This window comes from Fundulus heteroclitus, chromosome 2 (assembly GCF_011125445.2).
Source record: "Fundulus heteroclitus isolate FHET01 chromosome 2, MU-UCD_Fhet_4.1, whole genome shotgun sequence".
NCBI classification, from domain to species: Eukaryota; Metazoa; Chordata; class Actinopteri; order Cyprinodontiformes; family Fundulidae; genus Fundulus; species Fundulus heteroclitus.
This window is the reverse complement of record NC_046362.1, coordinates 2796091-2813965: the sequence shown is the minus strand read 5'-3', so window position 1 is coordinate 2813965 and position 17875 is coordinate 2796091. Positions and strand designations below refer to the sequence as shown.

Here is a 17875-nt window from a genome sequence, read left to right as displayed (position 1 = left end):
CGCTAACAAAATGTGTATTTTGACCTCTAACATAAGGCAATGTTATACTGCATTTGAAATAAGATGATGGAGATGAGTTGTTCCTATTTTAGGCGCTTATTATTGGCAGATCATTTACACTGGCCTGCCCAAATCAAGGACAAATACTCATTTTAAGAACATTTTACTTTTAGTTCCTTTTTTGCAACATTATGATTCTCTAACATATAATGTCCACATAATCACTTGGTTTAGGTGTCTGGCTATATTAGAGGCGCTAGAAAAACCTCTGTAGATCTGTTTGGGTAAGATCTGATCATTGATGAGGGCTTGAAGCACCAAGGGTTGAAGGAAGGGAGGAATATCAGCGGGGGGTTCGAATAATTATCCCCCCCCCCCCCCCCGTAGCAAATCCTTTTTTACCTTTGCATTTACAGACACCATTGATGAGTTTTTTATAAAACCAAAACATTTCAAACTTGTGGGTGAGATTAAAATGACCCAAACAGACTAAACTGAACCTAGAAGACATTTTCAGTGATTCAAACTGAGATTTTCTCCATATCTCAAAAGTCCCTGTCCAGCTAAGAAGAAATGGACGAGATGCTCCTGCTGAGAAGAGTCTGGTGTGAAAGTTCAATCTACAGGCAGGCCTTCTGGGTTGGTAAAACACTTTCACTTGACATAACCAAACATTTTTTTAGGATGTTTTTTATTTTGGACCAGTGGTACGAAATACCTTCTGGCCAGCCATTTTCACACACACTTCATATGAGTATATTCATACAGCATTAAAATATCCACAATATATATCCAACTGGAGGTAAAATGCAAATGAACAGTGTGCGGAGTTTCTCCTGGATCAAGTTTTAAAACGGCCAAACATCTTCAATTTATTTCTAAACACATTTCTAGCTTGTTTGGCCACAGAAACATTCACGTCGAGCGTTTCTTCCTCGTCGTCAGGAAGGCGGACGTTTTTAAAAAGAATAAAGAAATAAAGCGGCGTGTCCGCGGCTCTGATGTGCAGCGTGGGCACTGAGTTCTGGTGGGATTAGATCCGGCAGGACCTAGGGACTGGGAATATGAAGGCGCTTTAAAGCCCGTTCCTGTCTGCAGAGTCAGTTCTACATTAGGCGGCGCTGGAGATGCGCCACAGTTCTCTGGGAAAGCACCAAAATTAGCCTCTCTGCAGATATATAAATAAAAAGCATATATCTTAACCCAGAGTTCAAAGAGAACCCAAACAGCTGATATTGGGAGCAGAGGCACGTAACAAGCAGATGTGGATTTTTAACTCCATGTAACTGTAACCATGCCCTGTTCTCCTCTCAGACAGTAGAACTGGATCAGCACTTAGACTGGTTTGTGTCCAGCTGGGGTGTATTTTCTACCAGTTTCTCAGACCTGCTGTTTGTCCCAAGTTGGGCATAGCTCATCAATTTCCTCTCCTCTGTCCTTGTTCCACTCCCTGAGGCCCTCTGGAAGGCTCGTGTCCTCCTCAAAGGCCCCCGTCCCCTCCACAAACTCCTCGTAGGTCGACTTCTCTTGGAATGGCCGTGGACCCAGCAGCTCCACCATGTCGGCTTTGTCCAGCACCTCCTTCTCAAGCAAACGCTTCCCCACCTGAGGATGACATCAGGGATGAGCAAGACATGGATCCACCAAAAAATAAATAATCCCACCCACCCCAGCTTTGGGCACCCAGAAAAGCCCAGTCCACACTAAGTACAAGCAGGAGCTGGGATCCATTTAAAGGCCGTGGCTCCGTCAGCGCTGCTCACTGAGACAGCTCTGCTCTCAGCCTACAGAGCGGGCCTTCTTAGCTCTCCTGGGTTCAATCCAAAGCCTTGTTAAGATCTGCCACGCTGCTTCATCATTGATGGTTTTACCAGCGAGGCACAGGGCAAAAACCAAAGGACCCGTTGGCTCCACAGTGCAAGTTCTGTTTGAACCAATGTTGGCACTAACTGGACCTATTGTGTTCTCAGTGTTCGAAAATGTTCTGCGCCGACCAGCCGACAAGAACCAGCAGTTTCCTTTCTGAGCCGCCTCATGTTTGCCGACCTAATCCATTAATACCTCGGCAGGGCTGGGCGGTATGGACCAAAAATAACATCTCTATATATTTTTAGGATGAATGCCAATATATAACATTTATCTGTTTTTATAAGTAATTCTAAAAAGGCATCTCTGAAGCAATGCTTTAGACCAAATGTCTTACAGGCACATTTTTTTTAACAAACAGCTGTAGATAAATGTGAGAAACTGCTGAAAGATAACCTACTGGAATACATCAAACTATAATTCTAACGCAACATAGACCATCTCGATATAAATAACATGGTCCCATCTAATACCCCTTTTCAAAAAACTCTCCATATATTTTTATATTTTTATATATTTTTATTTTATTATTTTTAGATATATTGCCCAGCCCTAGGTGAAACTACAGCTTTAAAGCAACATATACAATGAAGAAATAACTAATTGACGGCGTTATGACTGGGTGCACGAGTCTGCAGCATTTGTAGTGTTGAGCTGACAAATTTATATAAGAAATCATTTATCTTCTTTTACTCATCTCAAATCTCATCTTTTACACAACAGGGTTTTAAGAAGAAAAAAACCTGCTATAGGAGTGCAAAGTGTTTCTTTCTGGATGTGGATTCAGCCCAGTGGACATGTTAATAATTAGCCATTGTCCTCAAACTCTACGGTCCATGTACCACCTGCTAAATAATGCTAACTAAAAGCTTTAGTTAGTGTTTCCACCACGTCATGATGTTGGATCCAAAGAGAGCCAACTGTAAAATTTCTGAAGTGAGTGATCCTGAACTGGGAGCAGGTGCCTGGAGCTTGTCTATAAGACCCGCTCAACAAAAAGTGGACATTTAAGTAAAAAACAAATGAAAGTTGCTCTAAATTTCAATTCAAGTGAAGCATTGTGAAAGCTGCTAAAAGTCACCATGCATGCTAATGATAACACCCCCCCATTAAAAGAACTTAGGACAGTTAAAAAAACAACACAAATGTGCTCTGAGTGATGAAAGGAAATAAATTAACCAATTAGAGTGAATTCAGAAATGTGTGTCAAGATGATGAAACTTAGCAAACAAAATTAATTGTGACACAGCATCAAAATCTTTGAATGTAGCTTATTTACATCCTAATCCTCATATGGAGTTATTTGTACTTGCCAGTCATTTTAATACGTCATCTATTTGATATTAATACGCACTCACCTGTCAGCATGTTACTGGGAATGCCTGCTTGTATAAAGCAATTGTATTTTATACATGGTGTCAACTTTAACATCACCTGCTGATTTTAGAACATTTAGCTGAAAACAGCGTGAATGACTCCCCTTAGCGGCGCTGCTGGTAAACACAGAACCAACCCGCTGTCCTTTGGAGGTCTCACCTTGTCCACCTGCTCCTTCTTGTCCAGGATGAGCTGCATGGTGTGCTCAAAGGCTCGGTCCACCAGACCTCTGACCTCCTCGTCGATGAGCTCAGCCGTAGCCTCGCTGTACGGCTTCTCCAGGACCATCTCGCCCTGCCGGGGGAGGTCGAACGACACCTGGCCCACGCGCTCGCTCATCCCAAACTGCACCACCTGCATGGCAGCAGACAGAGGGGAGTCCCACAGCTTAACCCTGCCTCGGTATTACACACACTCTGACTCGGTACGCACACATGTGTGTGTGTGTGTGTGTGTGTGTGTGTGTGTGTACCTGGGCGTAGGCGGACTGCGTGACCTTCTTCAAGTCGTCCTGAGCTCCGGTGGTTATCTGGCCAAAGAAGACCTGCTCAGCCACGCGGCCTCCCAGCATCATGCACATCCTGTCAAACAGCTGCTCCTTGGTGTACAGGTACTGCTCTCTGGGCAGGTACTGAGCATAACCCAGACCCTTCCCCCGTGGAATGATCGACACCTGAAGAGAAAAAAAAATAAACAGGGCAGCACTCAGTCCCGCTGCTCACTATCAACTGTTTTCTCTCTGAGTCGTTAGTCACATTGGGACATTTGTCTGTCCACACACACCTACAGCGCAGACATGTGTTCAACACCAGAGCGAGCACAATTACAAAAGATATAGAGATGTACCACTGTTGTGCATTTACACCAGGAAAATCATCTGTGCAAGGTAAATGAAGCTTTTAATGTTTCTCCTGAAACTTTCCTCCATATCCCGGTAACAAACCGGAGCATTTTCAGCTCCTCTTCCTGCTGCTCCACCAGGGAGAAGACAAAACACACTGCAAAGAGCAAACTAAAAGTAAGGAACATTTGGAAATTAGTGGATTTGTTCTTGATTTGAGAAAGTAAATATGATTATTTGCCACAAACAACTCATTTCAGTCATCCTTGCTTAAGTCTGTCTAATTTGTGAGGTCAGAATACTCATTCCACTGGCAAACAATCTTATTTACCTGATCGAATCATGGACAAATACACACATTTTAGGAAAATTGTCCTTACTTTTAGTTTTCTTTTGCAGTGCACCTTCTCTCCACTTGGCTCTTTGAGGCCAGGATGTAAACATCTCGCTGTCCTGCGTACACGCTGCTGAAACACCAGCGGTTACCGAGCACATGCTACACGTGATCCACTGGATCCAGTCTCTCCTAACAAAGTCTTTTACTCCAGTCCCAGTCATCTTGTTTAAAGACCAGACTGACCATGTGATGGAGGTCGTATCTGTACAGACTGATAAATGTAGCCCAATGAGCCTCAGAGACTGAGATCAAGGCGTTCAGGCTTTTAAAAATGATTTAATTGCTCTACAGGTGGCGCCCTGCCAAACTATTAACCTGATTGGACATTTTAGTGGTAATAACTGTGCATAAATGACCTAAATAGGTTGAATTTATAGAGCGTTTTTATGGATGCCGATATGTACCAACAACCAGACTGTCCCTTATGGTGCACAGCATCGTCATGTCCAGTGAAAAATCAAACAGAACCTTCCATGTCAGCAGCAGGAGGATGATTCTGCTGTTCATGTTTTGCTTCATTCATTAATGACCAACGAGCTGCTTTGGTTTGGTCTCCACCACTCTCGCTCTGAGCTTACGATGAACCAATGTAAACCTTTATCTCCAAGAAAGTCCTGACAAACTACCCAGCATCCATTTCATGTCAGCATGCAACACTGTGGCGTGTTCAGGGTCCGTACTTTAAGCAGGGGGTCCGCGTGCTGCAGGAACCAGCCCACGATGGCATGGCCGGCCTCGTGATAGGCTACAGTCTTCTTCTCTGCTGGCTGCAGGACCTGAGTCTTCTTCTCCAGGCCTGGACAGAGGGATGTGGTGAGACATCAGCAGAAAATACAGCATGCTGTGTAGTAACCTATACTTCTGTCTATTCTGTAACATCAGGATTTTTTACTGGCATACGGTAAGAAAGCTGGCAGAATGTATCTAAAGCTGGCAACCACTGACCTCCGATGACTCGGTCGATGGCCTGCTCGAAGTGTTTCGGGTTGACGGACGGGCTCAGGTGCCTGGCAGCTATCAGCGCCGCTTCGTTGCACACGTTGGCGATGTCAGCACCTGACAAACAAAACGCCCATTATCATCTCGGTGCAGAGACAGACTAGCATTTCTAAAACGCTGTCCAAACTGATGACAAACACCCGTCTTTGTCTTTCACAGTGTTTCTTCACCACTTCTATCTGAAAGCAGGTTTCTAACTGAACCGAATCTTAGCCATGCCGTCACCTCTACGTGAGCCTGGTGCTTTCCTGTCACAGAAAGCCTCAGAACAACAAAGCTTTAAATGAATGCAGTAGAGGCGACACACCAGTGAATCCTGGAGTGGAGGCGGCCATCTTTCTTGCAAGAGCGTCTTTATCCAGAGTGGGATCCAGCTTGATTGGTCGGAGGTGCACTTTGAAGATGGAGGCCCTGCCTTTGATGTCTGGAGGACCTGAGAGGAGGCAGAAAACATAAACAGTCACATCCGCCCGTCTAATGCTTATTATTCTAAGGTTTGCTTCAGCCTCTCTGGTTTAAGCTATGGTCAGCTGTCACATGATATTAAAACATGTACGAATGTTTTTTATCCATATTAGTCTAATGAGGGAAACAATGGAAACGCAACATAAAAGCATCTGCAACACAATAAATCTACTTTTTATTCTTTTTTCTACCGCTGTAGCTTTAACTAAACAGGTTTGACCCTTTTTGCTTGTGTTGATTCAGTTATCGTTTCTGGAGGAGGCGGTTAAATGCACCCATTATATCTTCTTAAAACAACATGGAAACACGGTTTTTCAAGTCAAAACATCATAGTTTCCTTTCTGCTGATCCACATGTTTGCTGTGGAAGGGCAGTGGCTCTGAAACGCTGAAGAACCTGAACTCAGAGTAAATATTCTACCAGCAGAACTCAAACGCTGCCGACTGCGGTGCTAAGGGTGCAGAAAGCCTTTTTGAAGTGATCCAGATTACTAATTACTAATAAAGCTCGATGTCTTGATGGACGACTCCCTCGCTTTTAACTCTTCGTGTGATTAAAGTCGTGGAGTTGAAGCTAAAGTTGGGTTTTTATTTTCTTCATAAGTTTTGCTTCTCCTTTTAAAAGCTTGTTTTTAGACGTCAGGCAATACTTTACTGAACATCACTCTTTCTATTCATCACTTTCAGGTCCAACTGCCCATATTGAAAGAAGCAGTTTATAAAGCTTCTTTTCCAGGGAATATGTTGCAAGTATGACTGGAAATTAAGACACTGAACATCTTTGGGAGCTTTTAAATTGACACTGAGGAGATTTAGTTATATGTGCCTGTTTTTTCTTAGTTTCATCTTTTAAATGTGTTCCATATTCTTATGATTCTCATGATTATCAGTGAGTAAATTTCACGGCTGCTGCCCTCCGTGGCCAGGACCCCTGTGTGAAAGAGGTTTTCAACCTCAGTGGGAACTTCCTGGTAAAATGAAGGTTTGAACTTAAAAATGTAAACCGTTATGTCGTTGGAGAAGCATTAACACTGTGTGGATAAACTGATGAGTTTATCCACACGTCTTTGGCAACGCGGGCATCTAAACCAGTTAATTAAGATCCAACACTCCTCTAGCATGTGCGCTCAGGCTGCAGTGAAGACGTCATCTTTATGGCCTTACAGCATCATTTCTTGGAAGTGCTAGACACTGTTGCTTAAACCTGAATTTCAGAGCATCCTACCAAGTCTGGAGCGTCTCTGTAATAAAGCAGATCAGAGAGTAAATGCACCAGCCTCTCTTGTTCCTTGGAGCGGTTCTGGATTCATTTCATGTCCACAACAATGGGAAACGCCAGACATTGTTAACAGAGGTCTGATTTTGCATGGGAAATATGAAAAGTAGCTGAGTCCGTTTGGACACGCCACACATGAAGTTGCTCTACCTGTGAGGATTTACACAAGTAAATAGATGTTGGACTGGGTTGTACAAAGGAAATCTACTTGGATCCTGGTGAACCCAGTTTCATACATGTGGATTTTTGTTTTTTAATACCTATTTTTTATTTTATTTTAGAGTACGCCAAATTGTAGCAGCAAATTCAGACAAGTCTTTGTACATGAGGCCCCTGGTGTTCTAAAACATGCCCTCCGAAGCGGATGTCCACCCTGAATGTGTTCTCTGATCCAGTTACAGGGGTCAGCATCCATAAAAAAACTTTATTGTTAACCAGATTCCAACACTGTGCGGTTCACCCCTTCAACTAAACCTGCTTTTTTTCAGTGTGCTGCAGTAGGCATAGAGACTGACAGTACCGATGTAAATCTGCCGGTCAAAGCGTCCTGGTCTCATCAGGGCAGGGTCCAGGATGTCGGGTCTATTGGTCCCAGCAAGGACCACAACATTAGTAGCTGTGTTAAAACCTGGAGGAGGAGGAGGAGAATAGGTTTTTATAAAACAACACAGAGAGAATCCAGCAGGCTCTGAACGGAACGTGGCTGCCGTGCATCCTACCGTCCATCTCCACCAGCAGCTGGTTTAGCGTGTTCTCCTGTTCATTCTGACCCCCGAAGTTCCCCCCGCCTCTCTTTCGCCCCACGGCGTCAATCTCGTCAATGAAGAGGATGCAGGGCGCGTTCTTCCTCGCCATGGCAAACATGTCCCTCACCTTCACAGGAGCCGTGTTAGATGGACGCTTACTTCCTGAGAAACGCTGCGCTGTCCGTCGCTGCCGTTTGTTGCACTCACCCTGGCCGGACCGACGCCTACAAACATCTCCAGGAACTCGGAGCCGTTGACTGTGATGAAGGGGACGTTGGCCTCTCCTGCTGTGGCTTTGGCCAGCAGGGTCTTCCCCGTGCCAGGAGGTCCAGACAGCACCGCGCCCTGCAATAACAAGCATCAGTCAGCCACCCAGAGCAGGAGGACAGGGGAGATTCCGCCGACACGTCTGTGCGCTTTCACCTTGGGGATCTTGGCTCCGAGGTCCTGATACTGCTGAGGGTTCTTCAGGAAGTTCACAAACTCCAGGATCTCTAGCTTTGCTTCCTCACAGCCAGCCACGTCCTTGAATTTAACGTCTATCTTGTCTCTCATCATCTTGGCTGTTGACTCGCTCATGCTGAAGGGGCTCCTTCCACCGCCTGTGCCTCCGGCCATTGGACTACGCCGCAGCGTGAACAGCAGAAAGCCGATCAGCAGCAGAGTAGGAATTATGCTCTTCAGGAAAGAGCTAAAAGGACGAAAAAAAACAAAAACACACGCAGCAATGTGAGAACGGAGGTGGCGACACAAAACCAGCGAGAGCGGATCAGTTCTATGGCTTCTGATGTCTGGATGACAGCGCTGAGCCCTGACCAGCCGGACATTGTTTCAGGTGAGCTTATGATGAGCTTCCAGCTGACATATCTCCTCAAAAATCACTGTTTAGATTTAGTCTGAGTAATATTGTAGCCGAGACGCTGCAGAAGCATCAGCAGGCCGGTTTACTGCTCAGCAGCTCGCTAAGCCACCTGGGCTTGTGCCTCATCATATCCCAATGTGGCAGGGAAAGCTGAAATCTTACACCTTTGCAACTGCGACATACCTACTCCTCCAAATCCAACCCGGGGAGCTCAGGCCCAGCTAGAAAGTGTACTGTTAAAGAGGGCTACGCATTAGGGCTGAGCTAATAATCACGTTTGGTCTCATTTTTCATCTCTGCTCCAAACAATCAGGAAAAAACGACATCAAAAAAGGAGGGTCATTAAAATCATTTTTGCTTAAAACTTGAAACTTAAAACGTTTTGAGGGGAATTGGACTAGGGCAGCAATGATTAGACTAATGAAAAAAATAATCACTACATTAGTGGAGTATGACAATAATGGTTAGCTGCAGCCCTAAATTGCACCAGTCTGGCATTTTCTTCCAGATTACATTTGTTCAACCTTTACAGCGTTCACAGCTGACCTACGGACACCATAATGTCACTACAGCTTCAGTCAGTCAGTCTGTGTGATGTCAGCGGCTCACCAGACGCCCTGATCTCACTAAGACCGTCTCTGTGTGCACCGCACAGCTAAAACTTCAGTCAGTGCTTTCAGGACTTCGCTTCCTTCTGTTGTGATTTTTTTCTGTTGCAACACAAACATTTTGATTTTGCTGCAGCTCTTCCAAAAAAAAGATTTCTTTCCATCTCTGCAATAAAATGGCTATTGGAATGAGCCGCTCGGTTCTGATGCGGTAAGAATCAGTGCAGGAACGTGTTAACCAGCTGACGGCTCAGTCGGGTAATGACAAAAACGAAAACAAACCAGTGTGCTGCCTGCATTATTTATGGTGGAGCCAGACTGAAGCTGACAACTAGAGCAGAAATAGCAGGAACCCGTAGGAACCTACCCTGCTGCTCTAATTGGTCACTAAAGAAAACATCCTGGAAGGCAACCAGGAAGACAGAACCGGTACAGGGCAGCTGCTGAGTACGTTAACATGGGCCAGATCTTTGCTGAAACTGTAAAAACAGGTTCTGTGTATAACAGATCCGTGTTTGTTTTGAAAGCCATTCATTTTAGTTTAGAATTATTCTTCATTAGTCCCTCAGTAACATTAAATTGTATCAACAGCAAAATTACACATTGAAGATAAGCAACTATAGTCAACTAAATCTAAAATTAACAACACAACTAAATCAAAAGGTATTTATGTTCATCAAGGACATTTACACTATTAGTGTTAGCTCGTCTCCTGTAGTGCCAAACAGGGAAGTGACACTTAGATGATACACTTCTCTAAATAGGGCCTGGGCCTCGACAAATAGCTGCTGCTGTCACCTACAGCTCTGACACCGACAGTCAGACGAGTGAACAACAACTGCTGTACGTCTGAATTAGTGGATAATAATTACATTTGAATTAACGGTAGCCATACTGAGATCGCAACTTTCTGTTGGGACTGATTAGGATTTAAAAACCTCGCCTGACACAGTGTGTTAGATTTATGAAGCGGGAGAAACACCAATTTGTAAAAAATGTCTTAGAAAGTGAATCACCACAGAACCAGATGGGAAGATGTTCCTTCAATGCAATAAATACAGCGTGCTTCTACCTCAAGGAGTAAGAATTTATCAACAGTGAGCAAATTAACCGCTATCATCACTTCTTTCCCATAATCCCGTTCCCGTGCTTAGATCGATTGCACCTAGCTCACCCGACCTGTCTGGCTGGAGGAGTTCAACTCACCCGTCGCTCTCAGAGCTGTAGATGACCGCAGCCCGATGTGACGGCTCCAGGCCCAGCTCCTGGTGTGCGGCCTCCAGGTTCCTCTCAAACGTATCGACGCTGCCGATGTTGAACCACACATAACTCTGAGGAGCGGAAAGGGTTCTGTAATTGTCCTGAACGTACATTTATTTATTTTTAGTCTGTTCCAACAAACATTCATAGAGCTCAACATCTCAAGAATCTTTATTGTCATTATGTGTCACCATCATGACATTTTGGTGAGACACAGGTTCACCAGATTCACACACAACACACAGACACAAGATTTCAGTGTCAAATAAAGACAGATAGTGGCTTTACAGAACGATCGCCTCACCCCGTCAGCATCCGCTCCTGGTAGGAGGACGACTCTGACAAACTGTTTGTTGACCACCTCCAGCCGATCCACCAGGCCTCTGCCCAGGTACCGGTGCACAAAGTCCTTCCAGCTGATCTCCCGGCCGCTGTCTCGGAAGTAGAGGTAGAGCAGGACTGAGCTGACTCCAGCGACAGTCACCATCAAGTATCGGAAATCCTTCTCATCCCAGGGGAAGTCGCCCTGAACACAGACACACGGAGCACTCATGGTGACCATGCACAAATATGGGACCGTGCAGAAACTGCTGATGGCAAATTATGTGACATCTTGTCCTCAGTCTGGCTGCCTGATCATTCTGTTAAAGTTCTTCCACCAAAAAACAAAACCTATCCCGATTCTTTCGTTTTATCTGGACCTCAAGATTGAACATAGAGCTGAACCCCTGGATTTAAACACAAAACTTATTTTATTTTTTAAATTTTTTTAGGATGGAGCAGGGAAGACCAGCTGCTTTAGCTGTAGGAAAGTGGAACAGTAAAGCGGTGGAGTGGTCTGCTTTTGCAGAGCTGCCCACTGAGAGCAGCTCGTGCTCGGCCAACGCCTGAAGCTCTCTCTGCTGACACAGCAGCCCAGAGCCTGGGACTCAATCAAAGCGATAAAAATTATTTCACTGCGGTTAAAAACCTTCTGTGCAGTTAACATCTTCTCGTTGCTCCTGCCATGGCTGAGGCAAGTAGAAAGCTCCGTCTCCCTCTCTCTGACACAGGGAGAGAAGCAGGCAGAGGGGAGCTCGGCCTTATTTTATTATTCGTTTAAGCTGATGTGTGATCCAGATATTTATCTCCGTGGATTACTTAATTCTTGACAAATATCCAAGACAGTCTTGCATACACAATTATTAAAAAACATGATTGTATTTTTTCTTTTATTTATGTTTGTATTTAGAATGTTTAATTTTTTTTCATTGTTTACCGTTTCTCAGAGATTTCTTTAAAGTGTCAATGTCGCACACAGGGTGTGGGGTGGGCCGTGGGACAGGGGCTAAAGCCACCCCCGGGAGGTGTTTCCCTCCTCCAGGCCCTTCCAAAGCACAAAACGGGGGATCTGCAGCATCTTGCTGCAAACACTGAAGGACCTAAGCCTCCCCAGGGGGTCCAATCTGCTTTGTTGCCTCTGGTTGACGGCTTCATCTTCAGTCCAGTCTGTCGTCATGGTGAACACAAACCTTTACTACTCACCCACTTCTACTTCTTCTCCCATGAGGGCAAGTGTTGGACATTTAAGATGAGATGAAAGGGATGTTTTTTAGTTAATCTGCTCCTTGTAAACTTCCATTTCTTATTCAGTCAAAAGTGTTGTTTTTTACCTGTGGCAAATGTGCCATTAAACCATGATGAGAAAAATAAAATCAGATTGAATTGGCAACATGTGACATGGGGAGGAATCAAAATGGATTGTGAGCAGAGACACCCGCGCAGAGACACCCCCTCACAGCAGGGATGCCTGCAATGAGCCTAGACCACTCAGACTCACAAAGACACTTTCTTCCTGGGGCTCTCGAGGAGAGGGGGTTGGGACCAGACCAGTCACCATGCGGACCTCACAGGGCTCGAATACTCACAAGCTGCGTAGTACAGGCCTTCTGTGAAACTCATCTTCCCCTCGCTTCAATCGAGTGACAAAAGGGGGGGAAATTCTCGTCCTCTGCGGAGCGGAGGATCTGACTGGCATCTGAGAAACTGCCGACTAGAATCAGATAAGTTTGCAGTCTAATTTCTGCGCAATCAGCCGATGAAGTAAAGAGTGCCAAAACCAGCGTTGTTTATTCTTCTCAGCTGTTGCAGAAGCTGATTCCAAACAACGTGGAGCGGCCAAAAGCCGACACAGGACTCCCAAGCTGAGGGCAAAAGCCGATCTGGAGTCACCGCTGCAGGGCCTCGGAACAGCCTACCCCAACCACGTTTCGGCTAGCAACCGAGCCGCTAGCCCGCTGCTGAAAGACGCAACGTTTCCTGGACCAGTGGTCTTCCTTGGATGGCCAAAGTGAACTGAACTTACACGAGGCACTGACAGGTTTGGCAGATAAGCAAACAGGGAAAGTTAAATGTTTTTTTTTTTTTTTGGAAGTTTTGTGTGATGAGGTTACATTGTGTTTTTAAACACATGGAGCTATCGAGTAGCTCCCGTTAGCATGTTGATACCATGCCATTGCCGATCTATCTGATTCAAGTGTGTTTTATGGTTATAACAAACGTTATCTCCACAAGAGTTGTATACACTGGTTGGATATTGATATTGGTAATGTTACCCGGTGTGCTCATTACGACTAAATAACAGCCGAAGTTTTCTTAAACTTAGCGGCGAAAGTCTGCCAGCGTAAGCGCTATTAGCTCCCGATAACATCCGCTTTCCGGATATTCAACTACGGCTAAGGTTCTCTTCGTTTCGCTCCGCCATCGCTCGATAGTGCTATAAGCACTTTTACAGCATTAATAAGGAATGTTAATGTTGATTTAAAGGCGTTTTGTATAACTTTAGACGTAACCGATTTTAGCGACTGATAGCTACAGTGACCCCTCGCCTCCCAGTGGTATAATCACATTAGTAAAATCAAGCGTTCCTAAAGTTTACAGATTCTTACTGAGAAAATCATTCTTTAAAATGTTATTTTATCAAATAATGTTTTGTTTAACTCGGGATTTGCATTATGAATGGGCTGAAAAACATACCAAATGTTGTTCTAAATTAGCTAAGCTAATTTAACTCCATTCCATGTTCTTTAGGTTGAACTTTGGTTCTTTAACTCAGATCGGTAGTGAACCAGGATTCACTGAATTATTCTGATGATGCTGACGATCACCCAATTTGTTTTGTCTTTTGTTTCTTTCAGTGTGTACATTGTTCCTTAGCTTAGCTTCTTTCTATCTTCATTTTGCTTAGTAGTTTTAATTGAGTTTCACGAGTCTAGTAGAGAGGATTTGTTGATTGAAATATAGTGTTAATTCAGATAAACAGCATTATATAGTGATGTTCTCTGAATGTTCATTTTATTTCTGTTAATAAATTTTTGAACTTGAAGAGAAGTTATCACTCCTTATTCTATGTGTGTGCAGAGTTTGCTGTTAAAAGATTGTCAGTGTATTGTCCTGATATCAGCTCTAGAGCTGATATTCACCAGACAATACCTAACAGACAGAGAGTTATTTATTAAAAATTAAATAACTTTAAACAGTATATAATTGCACAACACAGAGAATGCCTCCTTTTTCTGAACTGCAGAGAGACACTAGAGTGGCCTAAAGGTAAGCTTTGCCGAGGTCTTCAACTAATATGTGAAGTTTGCTGTGTGAAGCTTAATTTTCATTTGATCTATTTCTTTTTGACAAACCTTCTGAATCCGACTCCACCAGTCTTTCCCTCCCCCACTTCGCTTCCCTCCGCCTGACCGTCCTCCTCCTCCTTCATCTGAAATTCAGAAGATAAGATTTAGATCCCTCCTAAGAGGCAATACTTCGATGATGCTTACCGGCACTCTCGAAATATAGGAGAACACAAATATTGCACGGCAAATCCTCCTTTGTGACATAACAGAGCACACACTGATATTCCCATGATAACATCTTTTCAGTATTTTGGACGAGCTGTAGATGCAACACATAAGAAAAGCTGCCCACAATATACCGCACAGCCCTGTTTGACCAGGAAAGTATCTAAAAGCCACAGGGTGGCGGCTCTTGGGGGACAGGAGTTTTAAGGCCGCTGGTCTGGAACGAGTCCTGAACAGTCACGCCCTGAGGATGTTCAGTTACCTAATGATCACCAAGGCTGAAGCTCAGCACAGGCTAAAAGCTTCTGAAACATCGTTGTCACTGTTCACCGTAAAACACGTGTCACTTCACAGGACAGAGTGGCTCCATTTCCCACACCGCTGTACAAGGGGGGCGCCCCGCCCCGCCAAGAGCTTTTTGCCATCAGGTGACATGTTGAACTTCCAGGGACCAATCGGATTGAACTCCAGAGCGACGACCTCACATTTAACACGCTTGCTTCTCAGTCACACCTGAGACCTTGTACCACTAATGAGTCACATGACACCAGGGAGGGAACATGGCTGATTGGTCACAATTTGGACATTTTCTCTTTGGGGCGTACTCACTTTTGTGGCCAGCGGTTTGGACATTAATGGCTGTCTGTTGAGTTATTTTGAGGGCGGAGCAAACGGACACAGTTATGGGAGCTGTACACCGACTACTTTACACTGAATCAGACTTTTGTTTCAAAGTGTTGTCCAGTGAAGACATATGATGAAATATTTAGTAAAATGTGAGGAGTGTACTCACTTTTGTGAGATACTGTACACACACACATTCCCCTCAGACAAATAACCAAATGTTCGTCTGGTTTGGCCCATCAGGTACTCCATGTCTCAACAATTGGCCCATTCGGTTACGAAGTTTGGGACTGATGGTGAGAGGTTTGGTCCCAACTGAATCCCGTTTCACCTCTTTCTGCTTATTCTTTGTCCAAACCATTGGAATAAGAAAAAAAAAAAGTCTAAAAAAAAAAAAAAAAAAAACTAACTATAGTAAGTAAACTTACTACTGCTTATGTAGTACCTTTTACAGGTCAAAATCACATCATGCTTTACAAGGAAAGAATAAACATTAAAATATGTTTAAAAATAAAGTATGAAAAAAAAGAAGATAAGATAAAAATGGTGAGACACGGCAGCTCTCACCTTTTGGCTCTGTGGAGTAGAGCCGCTGCTGGGCCAGCCAGACTGTTCGACAAGGCAGCAAATTAGTCCGGGTTTGACTGGAAAACACCCGGTTCTGGAAGAAGAAATAAAAGACCTTGTGAAAAATACAGCAGCGGTAAGACTCTACCAACAGTAACCACCCAGGCTCCAATAACCGTACCTCAGCGGTTCCGACAGTTTGAACAAATAATGTGCTCTGGCATTGCTTCAATAACCTTCTGCAACCTTTATTATAATCCAGAGCTTTTATATTTTAATGCAGGTGTTGTACTGATGGGAGAGGCGGGCAACCGCAGAAAACCTACGAAACCCTTCCAAAAAAAAAAAACTCTGCAGAGGCTAAACTAGGTCTGAAGTGTTGCTTTCTATTCTCTCAGAACAATTACTTAAAAAATGTTTGAGGCCATCAACTCTTAATCTGGTAAAATTGTCCACTTCTAAACCATGGATATTAAGTATATTGAGGCAGTTTCTCTCCAGATCATAGTGATATGACTGTGACAAACCACCTTTCTACGCATTGAAATGCCATGCTCCCAGCCAGGTGGAAGTGTAATGAAAAGCTGTTTTTCAGGGCTCTGTGGATGTGTGATCTGCTTTGCGATGTGGGAGTGTAAACATAGGTATGCCTCCAGGTTTTTATTATTAACTGGACACAAGCTATCGCGGCCGTCGTCGTGCTTGATTTGTTTTTTTTGATGAACATCAAAATGTTGGTCTGTGTGACATGCAGCCTCTCTGTGGTGCAGGATTTACCTGTGTTGTGCCATAATATTAAAGCCATGATGAGAGGATGAATGAAGTCAGACTGAATTCTGAACATGTACCATGGGTGAGGGACCAAAAGGAATTTCACACATTCAGGCTGAGACAGCCACTATGCAGGCCTCACGAGGCTTGAACACCCACAAGCCGCACAGAACAGGCCTTCTGTAAAACTATTCTTCCCCTCGCTTCAATGGAGTGACAAAAGGGGGGAAATTATCATCCTCTGCAGAGCAGAGGACCCGACAGAGTTTGGCGATTCACTAGAATCAGAGCTAAGTTTGCAGTCTAACTTCTGTGCAACCAGGCGCTGAGGTGAAGAATGACAAAACCAGCCTTGTTTATTCTTCTCAGCTGTTGCAGGTAGCTGATTCCAGACAACGTGGAGAGGCCGAAATGTTGGTACAGGACCCACTTTCCCAAGCTGAGAGCTAAAAGGAGCTGAAATCGCGACTACAACCGGGTCAGAGACTGCATGCAGGACCTTGGAGCTGCCTGCTCCGACCACATGTCGGCTAGGCCACAGAGCTGCAGGCTAGCCCGCTTTCCACTGCTCTCTCCCTTGGATGGCCAAAGTGAACCAAACTTACACGAGGCACCGACAGGCTTGGCAGAGAAATGAGCAGGGAAAGATACATGGTGTGTTTTGAAGATTTGTGTAATGCGTTTAGATGGTGTGTTTTTAAACACATAGAGTTTACTGTTTATGTTATCCGGCTCAATCATTATGACTAATAACGGCAAAGTTTTTTTTTAAAGTTAGCACCAAAAGCCCGCTAGCCTAGATGCTATCAGCTCCTGACAACTTCCGGTTTCCGGTTATTCAACTACGGCTCGTTCAAGCATAAGGTTTGCTTCGTTTCGCTCCGCGATCGTTCGATAGTGCTATGAGTGTTATTACCACATTAATATGGAATATTAATGTTGATTTAAAGCCGTTTTGTTTAACTTTAGGATTAGCCAATTTTAGCGATCGATCGCTATAGCGACTCCTAGCCTCCTGGAGGTATAATTGCAGTAATAAAATCAAGCGTTCCTAAAGTCATGATTTTACTGAGCAAATCATTCTTTAAAAAGTTATTTCCTCAAATAATGTTTTGTTTAACTAAGGATTTGCATTGTGAAAGGGTTGAAACACATGCCAAATTTTCCGAATTAGGTAAGCTAATCGACTTTTGTGTTCTTTTGCATGTACATAGTTCCTTAGCTTAGCTTCTTTTTATCTTCATTTTGCTTAGTAGTTTTAATTGAGTTTCACTAGCCTAGTAGAGAGGATTTGCTGATTGAAATATAGTGTTCATTCAGATAAGCAGCATTATATAGTGATGGTCTCTAGATGTTCATTTTATTTCCGTTAATAAATTCTTGA

At 44.1% G+C, this 17875-nt stretch overlaps 1 protein-coding gene across 1 annotated transcript in view; it reads right to left on the bottom strand.

Annotated features, from left to right (window-relative positions):
- Positions 1 to 674: 674 nt before the first annotated feature.
- The window catches only part of LOC105927067 (AFG3-like protein 1), a 19005-nt gene continuing 1804 nt past the window's right edge, over positions 675 to 17875 (bottom strand). Inside the window, exons 2-15 of the mRNA XM_012863664.3 lie at positions 15721 to 15814; positions 14371 to 14447; positions 11001 to 11222; positions 10643 to 10767; positions 8390 to 8657; positions 8174 to 8311; positions 7940 to 8093; positions 7741 to 7848; positions 5788 to 5913; positions 5427 to 5537; positions 5162 to 5277; positions 3716 to 3916; positions 3403 to 3597; positions 675 to 1605 (exon numbers count right to left, since the gene is read on the bottom strand). Of these exons, the coding sequence (XP_012719118.2) occupies positions 1381 to 1605; positions 3403 to 3597; positions 3716 to 3916; positions 5162 to 5277; positions 5427 to 5537; positions 5788 to 5913; positions 7741 to 7848; positions 7940 to 8093; positions 8174 to 8311; positions 8390 to 8657; positions 10643 to 10767; positions 11001 to 11222; positions 14371 to 14447; positions 15721 to 15814 (2160 nt within the window). The 3' untranslated portion in view covers positions 675 to 1380. The remainder of the gene's footprint in view (positions 1606 to 3402; positions 3598 to 3715; positions 3917 to 5161; positions 5278 to 5426; positions 5538 to 5787; positions 5914 to 7740; positions 7849 to 7939; positions 8094 to 8173; positions 8312 to 8389; positions 8658 to 10642; positions 10768 to 11000; positions 11223 to 14370; positions 14448 to 15720; positions 15815 to 17875) is intronic.